This window comes from Labrus mixtus, chromosome 14 (genome assembly GCF_963584025.1).
Source record: "Labrus mixtus chromosome 14, fLabMix1.1, whole genome shotgun sequence".
Taxonomy (NCBI): domain Eukaryota; kingdom Metazoa; phylum Chordata; class Actinopteri; order Labriformes; family Labridae; genus Labrus; species Labrus mixtus.
The window spans coordinates 7,065,058-7,083,504 of record NC_083625.1 but is presented as its reverse complement, the minus strand read 5'-3'; the positions used below and the strand labels follow the sequence as shown (position 1 = coordinate 7,083,504).

The following is an 18,447-nucleotide window of genomic DNA, read 5'->3' as shown; positions in this document are numbered from 1 at the left end:
AAAGGTAGGTCGGTATGGTTACATTAGCCACCCTGCGAGGGAAGCTTATAGGCTGTTAAATATGTTGTTTTACTTTGAAATCTGGCCGTATATCCTTTCAGATTTTTACCACCTTTTGGCTTCCTGACTTTTAATGTGCTATGAAAGAGAAATTGCTGCCATGTGAATTTTGGACTGTCCACGACACAAGACAGCCCACACGACACAGTAAGGAGGAGGAGGAAGAGGGAAATACTGCAGGTGACACAAAATTGGGGAGTTTGCATTAGTCAGTAAAATGAACAGCTGTGGACAGTCAGTAAAATGAACAGCTGTGGACATCATTCATGATGTCTTTTCTGACTGATTGAAGCTCATATTTTCACATCAGGTGTTTGACTTCCACACATTACAGCTTTATTTGCTACCTTAACAGGAAATGCACTTTTTGTACTAACAATGTTGACTCACACAATTAAATTAAACAAAGAAAATAAAACTACCGTAACTAAATTCCCACCATGTGTTTGATGTTGCCAACTGAGCTGACAACACAGAAATAAAGTCCAGGATAGTCACTAATCACAGTTTTCCATATAAGGAGCTGCTGTGGTTTAACTTTAAAACCATGGTGTTATTAGACCTCGAGATGCACGGAGAGACAAGTCAGACTGAGAAGCAAAGAATTTGACTTTATTTTATATCGTCCATGTTTGTTTGTTTTTAAGAAATCCCTAGAGTATATACAGATGATATGTACACAGAGGTTCAGCCTCAGCTGTTCAGACGTCTTGCATGCATTTGACTTGTTTTAAAATACACAAAAGAAAAGCTTATTTACATCAGTTTGAATTTCTTGGCAGTGCAGTACTTAGACATGACTCACTGTTAACTGTTTCTCTTTGGATGACGTGACAGGTGTAAGATCATCGACAATGAACCTTATAAGGATGTCGTTAATGCAATAATGCAGAAAATAATTTCAGTGGATTTATCACAGAAACATCCCAACATTTAGATCAGAACTTCTAAAGAAACTGCAGATGTTTGTCGTTAACATGTTTGAATAATCAACAAGTATTCTCAGAAACACTTAGAGCTGCACCCAGGACTCATAAACAGCTAACAAAAAAATCTGTAGAACCAATGCAAAACACATGTGCACCGCTGAGAACACACACTCTCATGTTAAAAATTAAAACCAACTATTTTACTTTGGTCAGTAGTTTTAACATTTTCAAACAGAGCAAACATATTTAAGGATGGACTCATATTTTCCAAGTCTTGTGTAAGTGTAAGAAATGACTATAAATATTTTCTAGAGAGGGTCCTTGTTGAATTGATTTAAGTGTTAATAAAACATCTCCAGTCCTCACTCAGACAGTCTCAGACAAAATCAAGAGGGGACCTTCAAGAGTTACATTCTTTTAATTCCCTCTTTGCGTTACCTTTTCTCTCTGCCAAAGTTTAACAAAGAAACACAATGAACGCCTCAGATCAGCTTTGACTGAACACACATGGTTGGAAATATGTCTGTAGAGCCAGTATGGACAAAAAGGAACACAACACTTCAAGCCACAAAAAACTGCGTCAATGTAGATATCGGCATGTGACTATTGCTTAATGATCAAATACTATAAACTCTGCATAACATCCAATCACATTAATAGCAAAATTCAGTTTGAAAATCACCAACAGTCGGTTTATTCTTGATTCAAGCAGGAGCAATGCTTTAGCTCAGTGCTATGAGATCAGTAAGGTTAACAGTCCACAGAGCTGGCAGCGGCCAAAGTGATGCATTTCTTCAAACATAGAGGGCTGAGGTGGAAGAGAGCCTTCAGGATTTGGCACTTGGTTAGTTTACAGTAAAACAATGAAAGTAAAAGTAACCCGAGCTCCTTTCACACATGCACTGCAGTCCTGATCATTTCCTGGAACGATCCAGTCCAGGTGAGCTCCAGGTGTGAATGCACGGTTGAATGTTTCACCTGGACCTTATGTGGAAACCTTCCCGCCAGCCGTCTACTAAAAAGTACACGAGCGGGTGAGCTGATGTGAGTAGCAGCAGGTAATAATCAGGAAAATACAAGGGATATAGTGGCCAAGAGGGCTCATGTTTGTATCAAGAAATCAGTGCCAAACCACTTGGATCTTTCTTCAGGTAATGAAGCAGCTTCATACTCTTTTTGTGGCTTGCAACTTTATATTTTTGTGTACACCTTTTTCTTTATACACTGACAATGTTCCATTACACATAGCATTGATATAAAGGCAAAAAACTGTCATCATAATGTTCATATAATTGGATGTGTTGTAAACATTAATACACTATGACTTCCGCAGTGTCCTTTTTACACCGAGCCCTGACTCCTGAAACCAACTTCCGACCCACCCAACCTGGAAAATCTCCAGCCATGAGGGACATATGTTAAAGGAAGGAACTTTGGAAAATGTCAGGCATGGCAGGCTCTCCTGAAAACGTGAGGGGTGCATGTGTGAAAGGGGCTATTGAGTCGACTTCGCAGGTCAAATAAGAATAAGGCATCAGCGTGGAAACATATGAGAACATAGTCACACTGCATTGAAACAGAAAACCGGAGACACGGGTGTTTTGCGCCACTTTGCACAAACATTAATCATCTCACCTTTTTTTCTGGGGGAGTGCACTGACAAAAAAAGTGCGTGAAAGAAGGAAACACCTATTCAGAGGAGACGCTGGCACGCATAGATGTCAAAAGGAGGAGGATAAAGCGCCTCAATTACATCGCTCTACATTGTTGTTTTTACCATTGGCATGTTCAGGCAAACTGCTATAGATTTATTTGAATTTTCACACTTGGTTACTTCCATTATCCATGTACCAGCATGTACATGGATTGATGAATGGGTATAAAAAAGGAAATTATACAATGTGCAGGAAGACGCCCAGGCATGCACTGCTTGTTAAAATATGTCCCTGGTACACAAACAAAGGATTAGGAGGTGTGCTGGTCTTAATACATTTTTTCTCAGCATGTAAAGCCACCACTCCTTGTACCAAAAGAGTTGCATAAAAACGACTTTTTTTTGTTGTTGTTGCTGTTGTTAAAATAATTTCCAGCTTTCTGATTTATAGTTATCGAGGCTCTGGTTAATCTTGGTTGCGATGGTGTGGCCTGTTAATGTCCATCTGTCTGCGTTGGTTCCACCTTGGAATTGTTTTCACATACATCTGACGGTCAACTGCAATCCAGCTAAACACGGCAGCGGTAACCAGACTGTATATCACGATGAGCCTCGAACTACGAATTTCTGCAGTTTTGTGCCTTCATCACCCTTCAAAAATGAAGTGACTGATTCATTTGTCAAAGTCAGGACAACAGAAGTGATTATGTTCAGTAAAATATGACACAGAAGCGCAGACATACAGCAAGATATATGTAGGGCCGGATACATATCTGGATCTAAAACCTCTAAAGTCTGACACAGTTAACCTGAGGTAGGCTACACACAAGTTCAGTTCTGTCTTTGTTTCTGGACCGGTGATTATCAGGAGGAGTTCTAATGCAATGGCACATGGTTTTAAAACTTAAAAGCTAGACAGGATGTACTTTGAAGTTATCTGAAATTCTTCCAACTCAGATTTTCACATATCCACAACATAATTCTTCTTAGGACAAATGACGTCACTTTGGCCTTCACATGTATCAGGCTTTAAGCTTAACGTTTCAGATATGTACAGAAGTTCATTTTGAATATCCATAATTCAAATTCTGATTAGTAACAGTAACTACTGGATTGTACAGTGACTTCTATTACACGTATCCAGAGAGTTCTTTCTGGATGAATAACAACATGTGTATCTGAAATTAAAAGCCAAATACACATGTTCTAGCAAGAATGGCGGTATTTGTCCTCGGAGGGTTTACGTTGTGGATATCTGGAGTGGCCATTGTTGATTAGAAGAATGTTATCAGGAATATCTTACATCTTCTTACATCCTTGTTTACAGAGAATAAAGTTTTGACTGGGAGTAATGCTGTTTTGGAGATCTCAAATGTAATTAGTGATGGCAGGGATTCTGCTTTCAAAAAGCCAGCCGGCCTGTGTTATGTTTTTTGAGTTCTGGTTGTCACGCCTGCTTGTGTTGCAGATGCTGTTCTAGGAAGCTCAGTGTCGCACAGTCTGTATTGTTTTGTTTTCCAGAGCATGTTTATTTACTATATTATATCTGACCCCGTCTGCAGCTGCAGTAAAGACAGTCATGTCCAGGAGTATTTCCAGAGGCGTGCAGCTTTTAAGTGATTGCATGCAGCCAAACGGCAGGTCAAAGGACAGCGCCTCGTCATCTCAAGAGATTCAAAGGAATTGTCTTCATGAAAAAAAAAACACTTTGCATGCAACTGTATGTGGATTGTGACTGTGAACTTAATGGGCTGATAAACTGAACAATGTCATTTGTATCTATTTTTAACCTCTTCCTTTGAAAAAAATCAAAGCCAGTCAATACGCCCCGGAGAAAGACAGAGGTTCTCAGGAAAAGTAATAAATACAGAATATCAATGCTACTGACGCCTGTTGCGGTTACAGTGAAAAGCTGACTCACATGAGTTTTAAGCCAGATTTTGGTTATCTCTTCAACAGACTGTGTGTTGTTTAACAATGGCCAGTTAAGAAAAAGTTATCCTCAAAAAGAAGCAGTTGGAATGAAAATGCTAAATCTATAGCCAGTGTATTTAAAATAATTAAAAAATGAATCTCACCGTTTGTAACACTGCAGAAAAAAGAATTATGGTCATCCTTCAAGGCACATTATGTCACGTCAGTCAGTATTTCTGTGCTGGAAGATGTTGCAGCTACTCAAATAATACCCTAACATTCGAGCAGTCTTTGCTTTTCAGTAGAACAGAGGACATTGTATTTGGTTTACCATCTGATTCTTATAAAGCGCCTATTGTTATCCAAAATGTAAAAGCTAAAAAGTAAAAGCTGTTATCTCCTCATGAAGACTTGGGTGTAATAACTGACCATTTGTCATCTTGGCAAGAACACACACACATTAAATGGTCAAGTCAAGGTTTGTTAATCCTCTCTGAGCTCAGCCAGGCTCTGATACGTTTGGCTCCTGCCAGGAGGTTTTGGCTGGTTTTTGAAACAGACTGAAATGAATATGTGTAGATAAGTGTAGATAAATGAGACCATAAACAACAAGATTAATTACATCTATGAAGTTACTTTTCATGCCTGGAGTGGTTGCTGTGGGGTAGGAGTCACACCAAGTCCCTGCCCTGGGCAAAGATTTATACATTTGACTGTTTAAAGAAAGCACGCGATAAAAGCTTTGTACACAGGGGGGCGCCAAAATCAACACAAAACAAATACTTCACGGGAGCTTTAACTTCGATATTGCATATGAAGCTGCCGTGATGCGAGGGGAATTTTCCGACATTGTCTGACAATAAAGTTTAATATACTCGGTCAAACTATAATGTTGTCATGATCTCTTGTAAATCAGGGACTGTGTGTTAACCACAGGCTGCTACAGATGAACTATCAGAGCCTGTGCCTGTCAGAGATATTCTGCCCTTTTTGGGGTTCGTATATTTAATCTATGTTCCTACTTTTGTACGTTCACAATAGCTGAAGTCCGAAAAAAGTGTCTGTTTTCATGTACTGCTCCTCCTTGCTCCCTCTACGCTCTGAGTCCGTCAGCTGCACTCTGTTGAGCCCACACTGTTAGACCCCCACGTGGGCCAAGTCTGCTCTGATTGGTCCGCCGATCCGCTCTGTCGTTATTGGTCAGTTGCTCAGCACGCGTCTCGGAAATTTCAACATGAGCTGCAGGGCTTGCCACAACGAGCCAATGGACTTGACAATGACGCCGCACTGACACATTTTTATGGAGGGGGGCTAGAACCGAGCGTTACATGCAGCTAATGCTACAGCTAACAGGAGGAGGTAGGAGAAGCACATAGATGTGCCTAAACATGCACAGGACACTTGTAAAACACACTAAAGAGCATATAAAACCAGAAAAATCATAATATGGGACCTTTAATGACATTTTAATCTGTCTGTGATGGGGATCAGTTACGCCCTCAGCTGCTCTTTAAACTTGAAGTCTTAAGTTCAATCTTCAACATGCCCATGTCCAAACCAGCATGAAAATCCCCTTTTTTTCATTCACACATTATTCTATTCAACAAGCGCGTTTGATTAATGTTACAACATTGTACTGGCAGTGTGGCGTTCTTGAAGCAGGGGAAAGCAGTTGAAAAGTGATTTTTCAGTTCCACTCTGTTGCATTATAAAAACATTGACGTTGATTTTGTTAGCAGTGTTTTTTTAACAAAACATCTCATCCTGCTTTCTTGTTAAAGTCAAATGCATCGCTCATGAAGAATCTTTGCCACGTGAAAAAATGTAAAAACAGTTTGTTTCTTCAGCCTGCTGTTAATCACTTCATCTGACGAGTACCCCGTGGCAGCAGTTCCCGGCATTAATAATAGCTATATAAAAAAAAAACAACCACTCTTGCTGCTAATGGTCTTGTTTGCTTTAGTAGGTCATAGAGAGGCATCTGTTTTAAATTCAGCCTTCACAAGCATTTAAAAAACGCCTCACAGGAGCTTAGAGCCGACCTCTCAGATGTACAATTGAAATTGGAAATTGTCTGGAGCACTGCAGCTGCCTTATGGAGTCCTTTTCAAAGAATTCAACAGTAAAACGCAAATCCTGACAAAAAAAAAGAGATATATTGTCCTGCATGTAAGAATCCATTATCAACAAACTACTGTATGAGCACAGAACAAAACTTCACAAATAAAAAGGGTGTAACTCCATAAGGAGATGACAGATCTTTCATACTGTCAGATCACTTGAAGCCACCTTTAGGTCAGCGTTTGAGAACAAGATCAACTCTTGTGCAATGTTTGCCGCAGAATTAAGCCTCCTTTATGTACCCATTAATAACCCAGCTACTCTCAGCTCTACTGATGAATGATGGATATTTTTGTCTCCAGCTTAGTGGTACTCATGTTGCACCTGTGTCAACCAGTTTGAGATTGAAGCGTGACGTCTGTCAAAGCTCCGTGTTGATTTAGGATCGGCTCTGAGTCATGAAGTGTACCGGTAGGTATGTTAACGGCAAGACACACAAAGCGTCAACAGACAATAAATATAAAACAAAATGAATAAATACATAAATAAGTTCATTTCCCTGAAATATTCAAACGTTTCGGAAACACGAGGACAGCACAGTGGCCTGGCAGTAAGAGAAGCTCTTTCATGTGTTGTACAGGAGTGAAGGTCTCTAAGCAGCAGTTCAGAAACACAAGCGGTATAAAAGTTTCATTTGAGGTCATGACATCAAATCCAAACCGCAGTGTGTCTTACATGTGCGAACCAGTGCTCTTAACTCCTTGAACATGATCAGTGATGATTGGCATTGACTGGAGAAAGTATAAAAGCTTTTACAAAAGTTAGAAGACGGGGAAACTTTTCAAAAAGAGGGAGAAAAAAAAAAAATGAAACTGCTGCACAACATGAGCCTTGCGCGCGTGGCCACAGCCGAGCACGTTGTCACAGTGGTTAAATGTCACTTCACACAAGTTTGTGTAGTATTTGATAGAGGTGGGGAATGTATCCGTTTTACTGATAATGGGAAGAAAGTCAACTCAAGCAAAATCGAAACATTAATAGATTCAAAAGTGATTTCTCCCAGGGGAAAACTCAATTGAAAGATAAGGTCAAAGAGCGTAAGACCCTCTTGAGGTCACAGTCAGGTGTTTGTGTTCTTGAGGTCAGCGTGCAGCTGAGGTCTCTACAGTAAAAAATGAGTCACATGTCTGTCATCTCCACACTGCCAACATCTCCAACACCAGCATGGAAATACTGTCAGCACTGGCACTCGCAGGCTCAATAATCACTGAGCATGTAAAGAGGGGTGTGCAAACTGTGCAGAAAACACACAGTCAGAGTCAGTAGTCCACGCACACACGGGGAAGAGTTCAGTCACGGGGGAACAAGATACGAATGAAAATATGACGCATGGGAAGATGGCGACAGCTGACATCATATGAAGAGACGGAGGTTTCTCTCCCTCACGCCTCCTGCTTCAGTCAGGCAGAAGAAGACACCCGAAGAACCAGCAGTCCACCGGGTCCTCGTCCAAAGGGGGCTCTCTGGTCCCTGGTGGTGGTGGTGGGGGGGGGGGGGGGGAGGCGTGAGGATTTGCTCCGCCGAGAGGGTTCATTTGGATGACAAAAGGTCAGGCGCAACATTCAGGCTTTTTGTCAAACAGCTGAGAGTTGTGAGGGCTTCGATGACGGAAGATCCAGCAGAGCCTGGACCGTCACACCGACCTTCACCAGACCACGCTCCTCCAGGATGTGATGGGGCAGACACAGCTTGTCCTGCAGGGCACAATGTAGTTCTTATAGGTTGCACTCATCGCAAAAAATATCCCAATCTCCTCACTCACTCACTCACAGGCTCACAGACTTTGAGGTGTGTTCCTGTGAACTGTACGTTAAGTGATGTCCCACAGTCACAAATCAAGCATTTGACGGCTCTGATGTGGATATTCCTAACACCAAATTAAACTTTCTTAGGTCTGTATTTCTGCAGACTTTTCTGTGGGACCTGCTCAGAGTTGCAAACTTTTTTTTTATTTTTGGGGTTTTTTGTGCCTTCATTTGAGAGCTAGGCGGTGGATAGAGGCAGAAATCAGGGAGAGAGAGAGTGGGGAAGGAGATGCAGGAAAGGAGCCACAGGTCGGACTTGAACCTGGGCCGTCCGCTTGGAAGACTACAGCTTCCATACAGCACATGGGGCGCGCGCACTAACCACTGCGCCACCAGCGCCCCTGAAGAGTTGCGAACTTGCAAACTGACCTCAAGGGTGCCCGCCCCCTCTAAATGTCAACAAATGTTCATGACAATGTCACGACAGTGTGTCCCACTTCTCTTTTTGATACCACCTCAAGCCCTCAGACGGACTCACACACTCAGGCGCTGCACACCTGATGACGTCAACGTCTGTGAGGCTTCAGTGCTCAGGCGGAGAGAGGAGATTAGCTTACATTGCTTCTCTTAATATGCACACAAGTTGTTTTAGTTTGTGTCTATTGTTGCGAAAGAGTATTAGGGCCACATTAAGGAGATTTTTTTTTTCTTTGGATTTCGTGATTAAAGTCTTAAATATTCAAGTATAAAGTCATACATTTGCGAGATTAGGTGCGCCAATGGCCTAGCGGTTAGGTCACGCCCCATGCTGGGAGGCTATAATCCTCAAAGGACCGGCCCGGGTCCAAATCCAGCCTGTGTTTTTTTTCCTCGCATGTCATTCCAATCTCTCTCTCTCTCTCTGGATTCCTCTATCCACTGTCCTAGCCAATAAAGGTGAAATCTTTTAAATAATTATTTTTATGGGAGTTGAAAATGGGCCTTTTCCGAAGAGACTTGGAGTAAATTGTCTCTTTTATGGCAGAGGAAAAGTCTTAAAGGGTTCTCCTTTCATCATTTTCACACAGACGGACTGCTCTTCTGATACAACCTTTCAAAATACAAGTTTTAACCTTAGCCTAATCGATTTAAGAATTTAATATCGCAAATCAACAACTTTATTCTCGTAAATGTACGACTTTAATCTTGAAGTTTTCGATTCGTTTTTTCTTTCATGTGGCCCTGATACTCCGTCGTAGTCCACATAGATTCTCTACCTGTGTTATAGTTTTCAACAATAAACATTTAATGAAGAGTGTGACACATTTTTCTTTGGAAGAAAATCTACACTTTCAAAAAAACAATGAAACCCTTCAAGGTAGACTGAGGCACATTTCATAAGGAAGGAATGAATCAGTCATTCAGCCATATCTCTCACAGGTGTCTGTCTAGCAACGTTACGTAAGAACTAATTTCTTGCGAAATTCTGAGACTTCTTAGGAAACTTCCAAGGTTATTCACATTGATGACATATCAGGCACTGCAGTACCAACACAGCTTCATCCTTTGAAACACTGATTTAGCATATTGTTCTCTTTTTAAAGGGAAAGTTCACTCAATTCGCACACACGCATGCACGCACAAAAGGGTTAAAAATGAGCAACACCCGCCAAATAACTTTTTTTTTTTCTCAGAGTCCACCTGTCTTGTTAACTAAGCATGCTTCATAATTACGTAAAGCCATTCATGTGTTGTGACACAACGTTGTTTACAAGAGGTAACTGTGCTCAGGCCCGGTTAGTCCTGGAGCAGTGTGAGTGCAGGCCAGCGGTGGAATGGGGAGGGGGGACAATCAGTGCTTAACAGTGGTGGAGGGGGCGCAAAAATCAACTAAAGTATGAGTTCCTCACAGGGGCTTAAAGATTAAGTTCAAAGCCAGACGTCCAGGACACTGAGGAACAACAATGAAGCCTGAACATAGAAAGATCATTTCAGTGGAAAGACTAGAAGACCAACATTTGTTTTTAGTTTTTTTTTTTTTTAGATGCATGTTTACAAGATGGCTGCGCGGTGGTGCAGTAGTTAGCGCTGGAGGTTCCTGGTTTGAATCCCAGTCGGACAGGGCCTCTCTATGTGGAGTGTGCATGTTCTCCATGTGCATGCGTGGGTTCTCTCTGGGTAATCTGGCTTCCTCTCACAGTTCAAAGACATGCTCGTTTGGTTAATTGGTGACTCTAAATTCCCCCGTAGGTGTGAATGTGAGTGTGGCTGGTTGTCTGTTTCCATATGTCTGCCGTGTGATTGTCTGGTGAACAGTCCAGGGTGTATCCCAGCCTCTCGCCCAATGACAGCTGGGATTGGCTCCAGCCCCCCGGCGACCCCGAATGGGAAAAGCGGTAAACATAATGGATGGATGGATGGATGGTTACAAGATTAGAGCAAGTCGAAAGCTTTTGAGATAGCATCATATTTACATATTTTAAAGCAATTCATTTCATTTTCTAACAGGGGCTCAATTTCACGTAAGATATCCAGCTATCAAAAAACAACAAAACATGGTGGCCTTTTTTTGGCTCACAGAAACCACGCCTAATATGAGTTTATGTTTTCTAGTCGTCTGGCTGGAGCGATTGTTTACTCCTTTCTGCATGTCTGTAATTTTGGATTGAGCCGTCGTTCCTCCATTAGCTACTGCTACATTTTCCATAAGTGGGAGGCTCATCAGCTGAATGGAAGTATAAACCAGAACAGCCAGTGTGCATGAGAGAACTTGAAAAGTCATTAATAGTGTAGCTCAACAGTTAATATCAGCAAACCACAGAATCAAAAGTAAATACAATGTGGTAGTTTTATGTGATGCATGAATGAGAATAATTGGTTTTCAGTGTGATTACCTGTGTGACACCCAGCTTCTTACACGCATCCAAGAAGTTCTCCACATTCCTACGACATTTAGCCATGCTAAGCTTTGGCTGGGGGCCCAAATATCAATTATGTTAGTCGTGAAAAGCAGAACAAACAAAACAAAGCTTCTCCCAGCTTTTAACTACACACACCATACTGTTATTATTTAAAAAAATAGCTTAGCAGGGTCATATTTTTAACTCAATGGTATTGTAATTTTAAATTCAAACACCAAGACTGTTGTGGTTTCCCTTTGCTTACCACTGCAGGAGACGGAACATGGATGCTGGAGACGGACCGAGGACAAATGTGATTGGCTAAATGACAAAGGACGACCCCGTCCATAAGAGCAGCTCCGACATCGTCAGGGAGCAACACCTTCAGTCTGGCCTCGATGTTCTGCAAAGACATTAACAATGAGTTCTCTTGGAGAGGGGGGGGGGGGGGGGGGGTATTTTCAGAGGAGAGTGTCCAGATCTGAACTTCACTGCATGAGTCACATGTTGACTCTTATATGAAATAGTCTGGACTGTTTAAACAGTGACAAAAGGTGTTTATGTGATCACATGTTGCTCCAAATCGTTGTCCTGTTTACATGACATAAAATAACAATAATTTGGATTTTCAAAGTAAAACAGTGCCTAGTGAATTGCCAGAAGATTTTCAATTTTTGGCCTGCAGTTGGGAGTTTTATCATCCAATGCAAGGCTTTGTAACACAAAAAAGTCAAATTAAAATTTAAAAAAAGTATGTGTGGCTAGTTACTTTGGCTGAGTAAACATACTAATAGAGTTGCTAATTTAATTCAAGCGGCCAGTGCACTCTGCCATATTTTCCTCGATAGCTGCCAGTAGCCCATCATTCTTCTGATTGAAGTCATGTTTGAGGGACTCGATAGCTTTCATAATATCTGCACTCTGTCAAAGTCTGGTCTTGTCAGCGTTGCTAGCTAGCACACCGTTGCCGCCATCTTCAAGTGTTGGGTCTGCTGAGTTTTTGTCGCTAGCCTCAAATCCCTTCGTTTCAGACCAGTCCTTTTTTTTTCCACCCTCGACATGTACCTTTTCTCTGGAACTCGGAGGAGTTTGGTGACGGTTTTTCAGGACGTGTTGGCGTGGTATGAGGGGAAACTGGCAGACAATTGGCAACAAAGCCGGACAGAACATCCTTTTCACCTACGCCTCCATCCGGACGTCTTACTTGCTCACTTATGATATCAGTAAAATAAAAAAACAAAATTATCCAAAATATTCCTTTTTGCAGAAAAACTGTGTTGATTGTAATAATCACACTGCAGTGTTTTTTGTCTGTTTGCAGTCGAGGAATGTTTTGGTTTTTAGTACATTTTGGGACGACACAGGTCCCGTTATGTTCATGTGCAACATGATCAAGGAAATCAAAGGTTGTGTCTCTAAATGTGAGTTTTCTCTACATCTCAGCAGGAGGAGTGAATTCAGCTACAAGTCTAGCAACGTCTTTTAGGTTCTTGCCGATCGAATGAAAGCAGTTGATCAATCAATCAATCATTATTTGTACAGCGCCAACTCATAACAAGTGTTACCTCGAGACGCTTTACAAAAGAGCATATGGGATAATATGCAGGAAGGATTTCTCCTTTGTATTCCTCGCGTTTCTGCCGTCCACACTTCCGTGACGTTGAGGTGGAGGTCGGAGCAGGCCCGTGCATGGCGGCGGTTGAGGGGACGAGACAGTCCGATGGTGGGGGGCTGGGCGTCATATTGTACACGATATCATTTCTCACAGCAGGTGTTGCAAGATTTTAATGTAAATCCATGCAACCTCTAAACAAGAAAAATACTTTTACTGGTACACATGGAGCCTCTGAGCAAAGTCATGGTAAATGGACTTGAGCTTGTAACACGCTTTTCTATGCTATGTAAAGTGACCTTGAATGTGATTAGTTTCATCATTTGCGGCGTGTCAAACTGATGTGATATCGTAACAGCCTTGCCTTTCTTTGCCTGCTATTGTTGCTGCTAGACTTTAAAGCAGTCCCTCTTCATGTCCTACCCTGCTCTCTATTCCGCCTGTCTGTGATCTCATCTTTGGTATTCAGGCATTTTGAAATGTCCTGTGCAGTCTTCACGCCACACGGCGTCACAAACACTGTTGGCAATTCCGCATCCACTTCATGATCTCTTCATCCTTCTTCTTTGGAGTTCAAGATGTACCTATAATAACAAACTGTTATATATACGATCAGTCAAGCATCCTAATCTCACTCCTGAACTGCACCAGTACAGCACTGTCGCTCCGCCCCGTCAACGCCCCAGCATCCGCCTGAATGCTCCGACTGGTTTGTTTTAAGATAGCATCCCATCATTCCACAGAAATGAGGTCAGAGCCTAGATGCCAAACACAGAATATGTTTTGCTAAACGATATAAACATGAGTTGTCTGACTGAACTCAGCTTAGAGCATGGATGATATAAATTCAAAAAAATTTTTTTTTAAATACTTCATCAATCCCTCTGGTTTACACTCTGTTAGTGAGAAACATGCTTCTCACACACATAGAACCAGACCACACACATGCACAAACAGGACCTGTGAGCATGACACAAGTGGAGAGATGTCAAAGTGGGGCTGCTACACACCGCTTCACAGGGAGCGCACCAGAGCCGTTGGGGCTGCTGGAGCCTTGCTCAAGGGCACCTCGTCAGTGCTCGGGGGAAGTGACCTTTCACCTCTCCAGCTACCAGACCAACATCCACAGTTTTGTCTGCACCGGGACCTTGAACTGGCGACCCTTCCGGCTCCCGACCCAAGTCCCTACAAACTGAATACTTCCAAAAATCTGCTTTTCAAGTGTTTTTACGAGGCATCTGTTGTACGAAAATACAACATTCTCAGTCAGACTTAAGATATCCGAATATTCTTAAACATTGCAATTTTGAAACCAGAGACATTCTGAATAAGACTCATTAAAGTGGCATTTGAACTTCTTATTGGCACCTGACTTCTCACGCAACACCGTAAAAATGTGCTCTATTTATTTGACGTATATATTTCTATCAGTGCAACATTAAGACACATAATGAAACCAAATACTTTTAATGGAGCATCTCTTGACTGAATGTAGTTTAGTATCACATCAAATATTTTATAACTGTATTTAGAGTGACTACCAACACTGACAACTACTGCCACTTATCTTTACGGTATGAGTCATCTTCTTAGAGGCAAGTTACGAAACGACTATATGATTTAGATGTTACTTAGGTAAAAACACTTAAACAGGAGCAGGATCTGGCAGAGCCTTATCCTCTGTGTGACTCACTTCTTTGTGAAGAGTAAAAAAAAAAAAAACAGGCTGTGAGGCTTCTGACCTGTCGTAACAATCCAATCTGCTCCATTTCCTCTCTCAAGTGCTCCATCTTCCTCCTCATAGTGAAGCTGGGGTCTGTGGACGTGTACTCCTGCCGGCTTCCTCTGGTAAAGGCTGAAAAATACATGTGAAGAGCACAGATCTCAGTTCCAGGTAACACACAGGGAGATTCCATTTTTTTTTTTAAACAGTCAAAACATCTACTACGTTCTGTACTGTAAAGCAAGACATACAGGCAAACACAAGCCCACTCAGGTCATTTTCAGGCCAGCCTAGGGGCCCATCTGCTCATTTCATTGGTTCTGTCCTGGGTGGTCTGCCAAATGAAATATACTCTGAACAGTCAAGAATCAAAGTCCCATGTCTGATGGTGTCCAAGGCGTAATTAATCTTTGTAATGAATCTTGCTTCGAAAGAAAAATATCTTTATATCCGAGAAATGTGTTGAGATATGAACCATAATTCTGCCATGATATACTCAAAGATAGGACGGATAAGAATTTCCCACAAGTCTTTATGAACACTTTCATTTCTTTCTGCACCTCATTTAAGTCTGAGACTAAACTCAGCCTGTTGTGTTATACCATATCAAGATTTTTCAGACATGTATTTTCTGTTAAAGCCTGACAGATTAATCAGCCAGCCGATACCGTCGGACCAATTCATAAAGGGCCTCTTTATGATGTTCCAAAACACGGCATCTAGAAGGTTTAGCGCAAAGTGATTTGAGGCGTGTCGACTTTATGAAGCTTATTACGCAGCGCACAATCTGGGCACATAGTTAAGTACAGCGCGTAAAGAAGTTGGATTAAGTTGCTTGATTGTACTACTGTAAGTGTGTTTTGGGGGTGTAACATAAATCAAACCAAAGAGCCAGCTCTCATTCCCTTTTAAAGCCAGATGGGCCTACAGGCTGGTGTGTTGCATTTTAACACATCGGATTTCATTCTTTTTTCCAAGAAAGACCGAACTATTGTTGGCACATTTGACTTCTTTCCTGCCATTGTGGCCCTGAACAACAAACAGAATACACACAGGTCACTGATAATTGCAAATCTGATGGACTTTGTTTTTAAGTCATATTTCCCTGAAGCATTTGGTATTGATCCGTGTTTTCCCCAATTTAGAAAGAAATGAAGAATATTCCAGCATTAAGGAACTAAAGCATTTCCTTATTTAAATCTCCTGACATGCCAACCGTACCGGACAGTTTCTCATGTTAACTAATGATATGTGGGCACAAAATCCGACACAATTAGGATATAAACATGTATTTACTCGTTTTCTCAGCTTGTATCTTTGGCTATATTCTCTTACATGTGTATAAGGGACACTGGACTGTCGATGGCACTCAGTTAAAAGAATGATTACAAATCCAACTCTCTGTTGCATGTTGTGTGTTTGCTTCTGCATGTGTTTCTGTTTGTATCACACAGTACACACACTGGAAAAGACTGAAGATGTTAGATCAGGCTTTAGATGGTCTAAAGGTCGTTGACTTTTGCGCCCTTCAGATAGAAACACGCCACCTGTTCGCCTGACAAGACCACACTTCAATATCAAGACAACTGGGCGCTAACTGGGGTTAAAGTTCATAAGCTATTTACTAAATGTGGGAGTTTTCCCGAACCATTCTGTATTTGTTTTTGCTCCAAGAGCTGAAAATACACAAAACTCTACAGTTAAAATGAAGCAGGCTGGATCTCTGTACCCATTTGCATTTTGTAAAAAAAATAAAATAATATATATTAAATTTAATGTATGAAGGACATTCCCTGTTATACTTAAAAAGGACTTGTTCAAGTATTTACTTGTGCATTTTCTTAGATTGGTCTTAGTATTTAAACCTTTAAAAAAAATCTAAATCCTCCTGACACACCTTTTATATTTTTGTTAATCCTATTTGATGTATTCTTATGTGTACTAAATACATAAAAAAAAAATAAAAATAATACCTCCTCTTTCTGTGGCTCTCAAGAAAACACAGACAATCAATTACAATACAAACACATTTGCATGATCTCTTACAGCAGCACACCTAACTTCAGGTCATGAGGGAAAGACAAAGAGCCTTCAGTCCTGTTGTTCCATGTCCTCAATTGCTGATGCACTGATTTAGAACAAATCAACAGTTCCTAAGAAACCTTCCCCACTTCTAGAGAAAGGCTGCCAGGACACTCCTAAAATAATTTTTGGCTTCAGCAAAAGGGAAAAGTGTTCACATTATAGTTGATATGAGCCTAAGGTGAAAGTGGAGCACTGGCTCAGCGATTAAGGAGCTTCATTTGAATTTATTTTGAACAGAAGCCAAATGCATGATATATAGACTCAACTAGATAATCTTTTTCTCAGCACCAAGTTTTAACTTTCATCTTATTTTATTTAAGTGATCGTTGTTTTTTTGTTTTTTTGTAATGTAATGCTTTTATTGTAGAGACAGGACAGTGGACAGAGTTTGAAATCGGGTGCAAAGAGAGGCGGGAATGAAATGAGGGAAAAGAACCACAGGTCAGACTCGAACCAGGGCTGTCTGCTTGAAGGACTACAGCCTCCACACACGGGGCACGCTATAACCACTGGGCCAAACCACTAACCAAACCATTTGGACAGCCTGGACACTGATGCTATGCAAGCAGTTCAGCACTGCCTGAAGAATGTATTGCCACAAGCGATAAAGACAATGCAGTAATTGTACATCTACATAAGAAAACCCTAAAACAAAGTCTTCAGGCTTTGCATCCCTTTCAGTATCTATTTCACTATTTTCTTTGGAAGAGGTCATTGAAATGGAAATGGACTGTGTCACGCTTCACTTGAATTTCCTCCTGTACATGCACGCCTGATACCGTGCGACAAACATTACAGTAAAACTATGAATGAGAGCTGGCATGCTCACTGTGTCTCGGGTAATGTTGGGCAATACAAGGTGCGGGTAGGTGTAGTAGGGACAAATCTCAGGAAAAAAACAACAGTGGACCATCTTACCTCTGTTTGGTACGCCCCATTTCCACTCTTTTTCTTACCGTTCCACCTTGACGTCTCCCACACGAGGGTGCCTGTAACTGCCTCAGAGACCACTCCACTATCAAACGGAGGAAAGCTGGTCCCCTGTTGTTTATTTCCAAACTCTGAGCCAAATAAGCAGCGATAACGCCTTTGCCTTTGTTTTACCTGATCTAGGCTTGAGTCCAAACACTGTCAGAGTGGTGCTGAAATCACTGCTGCGCAATCCCTCCTGGAGAAAAAAACAAAACGCCCATAACATTGAGAGGCATTGTCTAAAGCTGGAGGTTGTTCAGAGGTGATAAGATGTGATACTCGTCAGGATGTTTTTTCTAAAACTCACCTCGCAGTCATCGCTGGAGTTTTTCCGAGCACTCTGACACTTGTACTGAGGGGAAAGTAGAAACAAACAGGATGTCATATTTCATATCCCACGTTAATAGTGTCTAGCAATGAAGATAGAAGTGGCCCAGATTGTAAGCTACATACTTTAGAAACTTTTGACCCCAATAGAGAGAGAGGTGATGGAATATGTGATTCCCGAAGGATTGAATGACCTGAACAACAGCATGTATTTTCAGACACAGTGTCCCAGTTAGTCTGCAGTTAAAACAAACCCTCTCTACGATCACGCACACAAAGAAGTCTACCCCGTACGATGAGGCCACAGTGAGGTCTGAGGATTGATTCAATAAAAAATGTAATCATACAGTTATTAAAGCACCACACAAGAGTCTGTTCAATCCCACAAACTGTTAGCAACAGTAATTAAAGTCTTTATCACAGGGT

The 18,447-nt window shown here is 41.4% G+C and overlaps 1 protein-coding gene across 1 annotated transcript in view; it reads right to left on the bottom strand.

Moving 5' to 3' along the window:
* Positions 1 to 3,054: 3,054 nt before the first annotated feature.
* Positions 3,055 to 18,447, bottom strand: part of lrch2 (leucine-rich repeats and calponin homology (CH) domain containing 2) — a 35,860-nt gene continuing 20,467 nt past the window's right edge. Inside the window, exons 16-22 of the mRNA XM_061054740.1 lie at positions 18,002 to 18,046; positions 17,827 to 17,890; positions 14,657 to 14,769; positions 11,568 to 11,705; positions 11,297 to 11,374; positions 3,620 to 8,372; positions 3,055 to 3,438 (exon numbers count right to left, since the gene is read on the bottom strand). Of these exons, the coding sequence (XP_060910723.1) occupies positions 8,253 to 8,372; positions 11,297 to 11,374; positions 11,568 to 11,705; positions 14,657 to 14,769; positions 17,827 to 17,890; positions 18,002 to 18,046 (558 nt within the window). The 3' untranslated portion in view covers positions 3,055 to 3,438; positions 3,620 to 8,252. The remainder of the gene's footprint in view (positions 3,439 to 3,619; positions 8,373 to 11,296; positions 11,375 to 11,567; positions 11,706 to 14,656; positions 14,770 to 17,826; positions 17,891 to 18,001; positions 18,047 to 18,447) is intronic.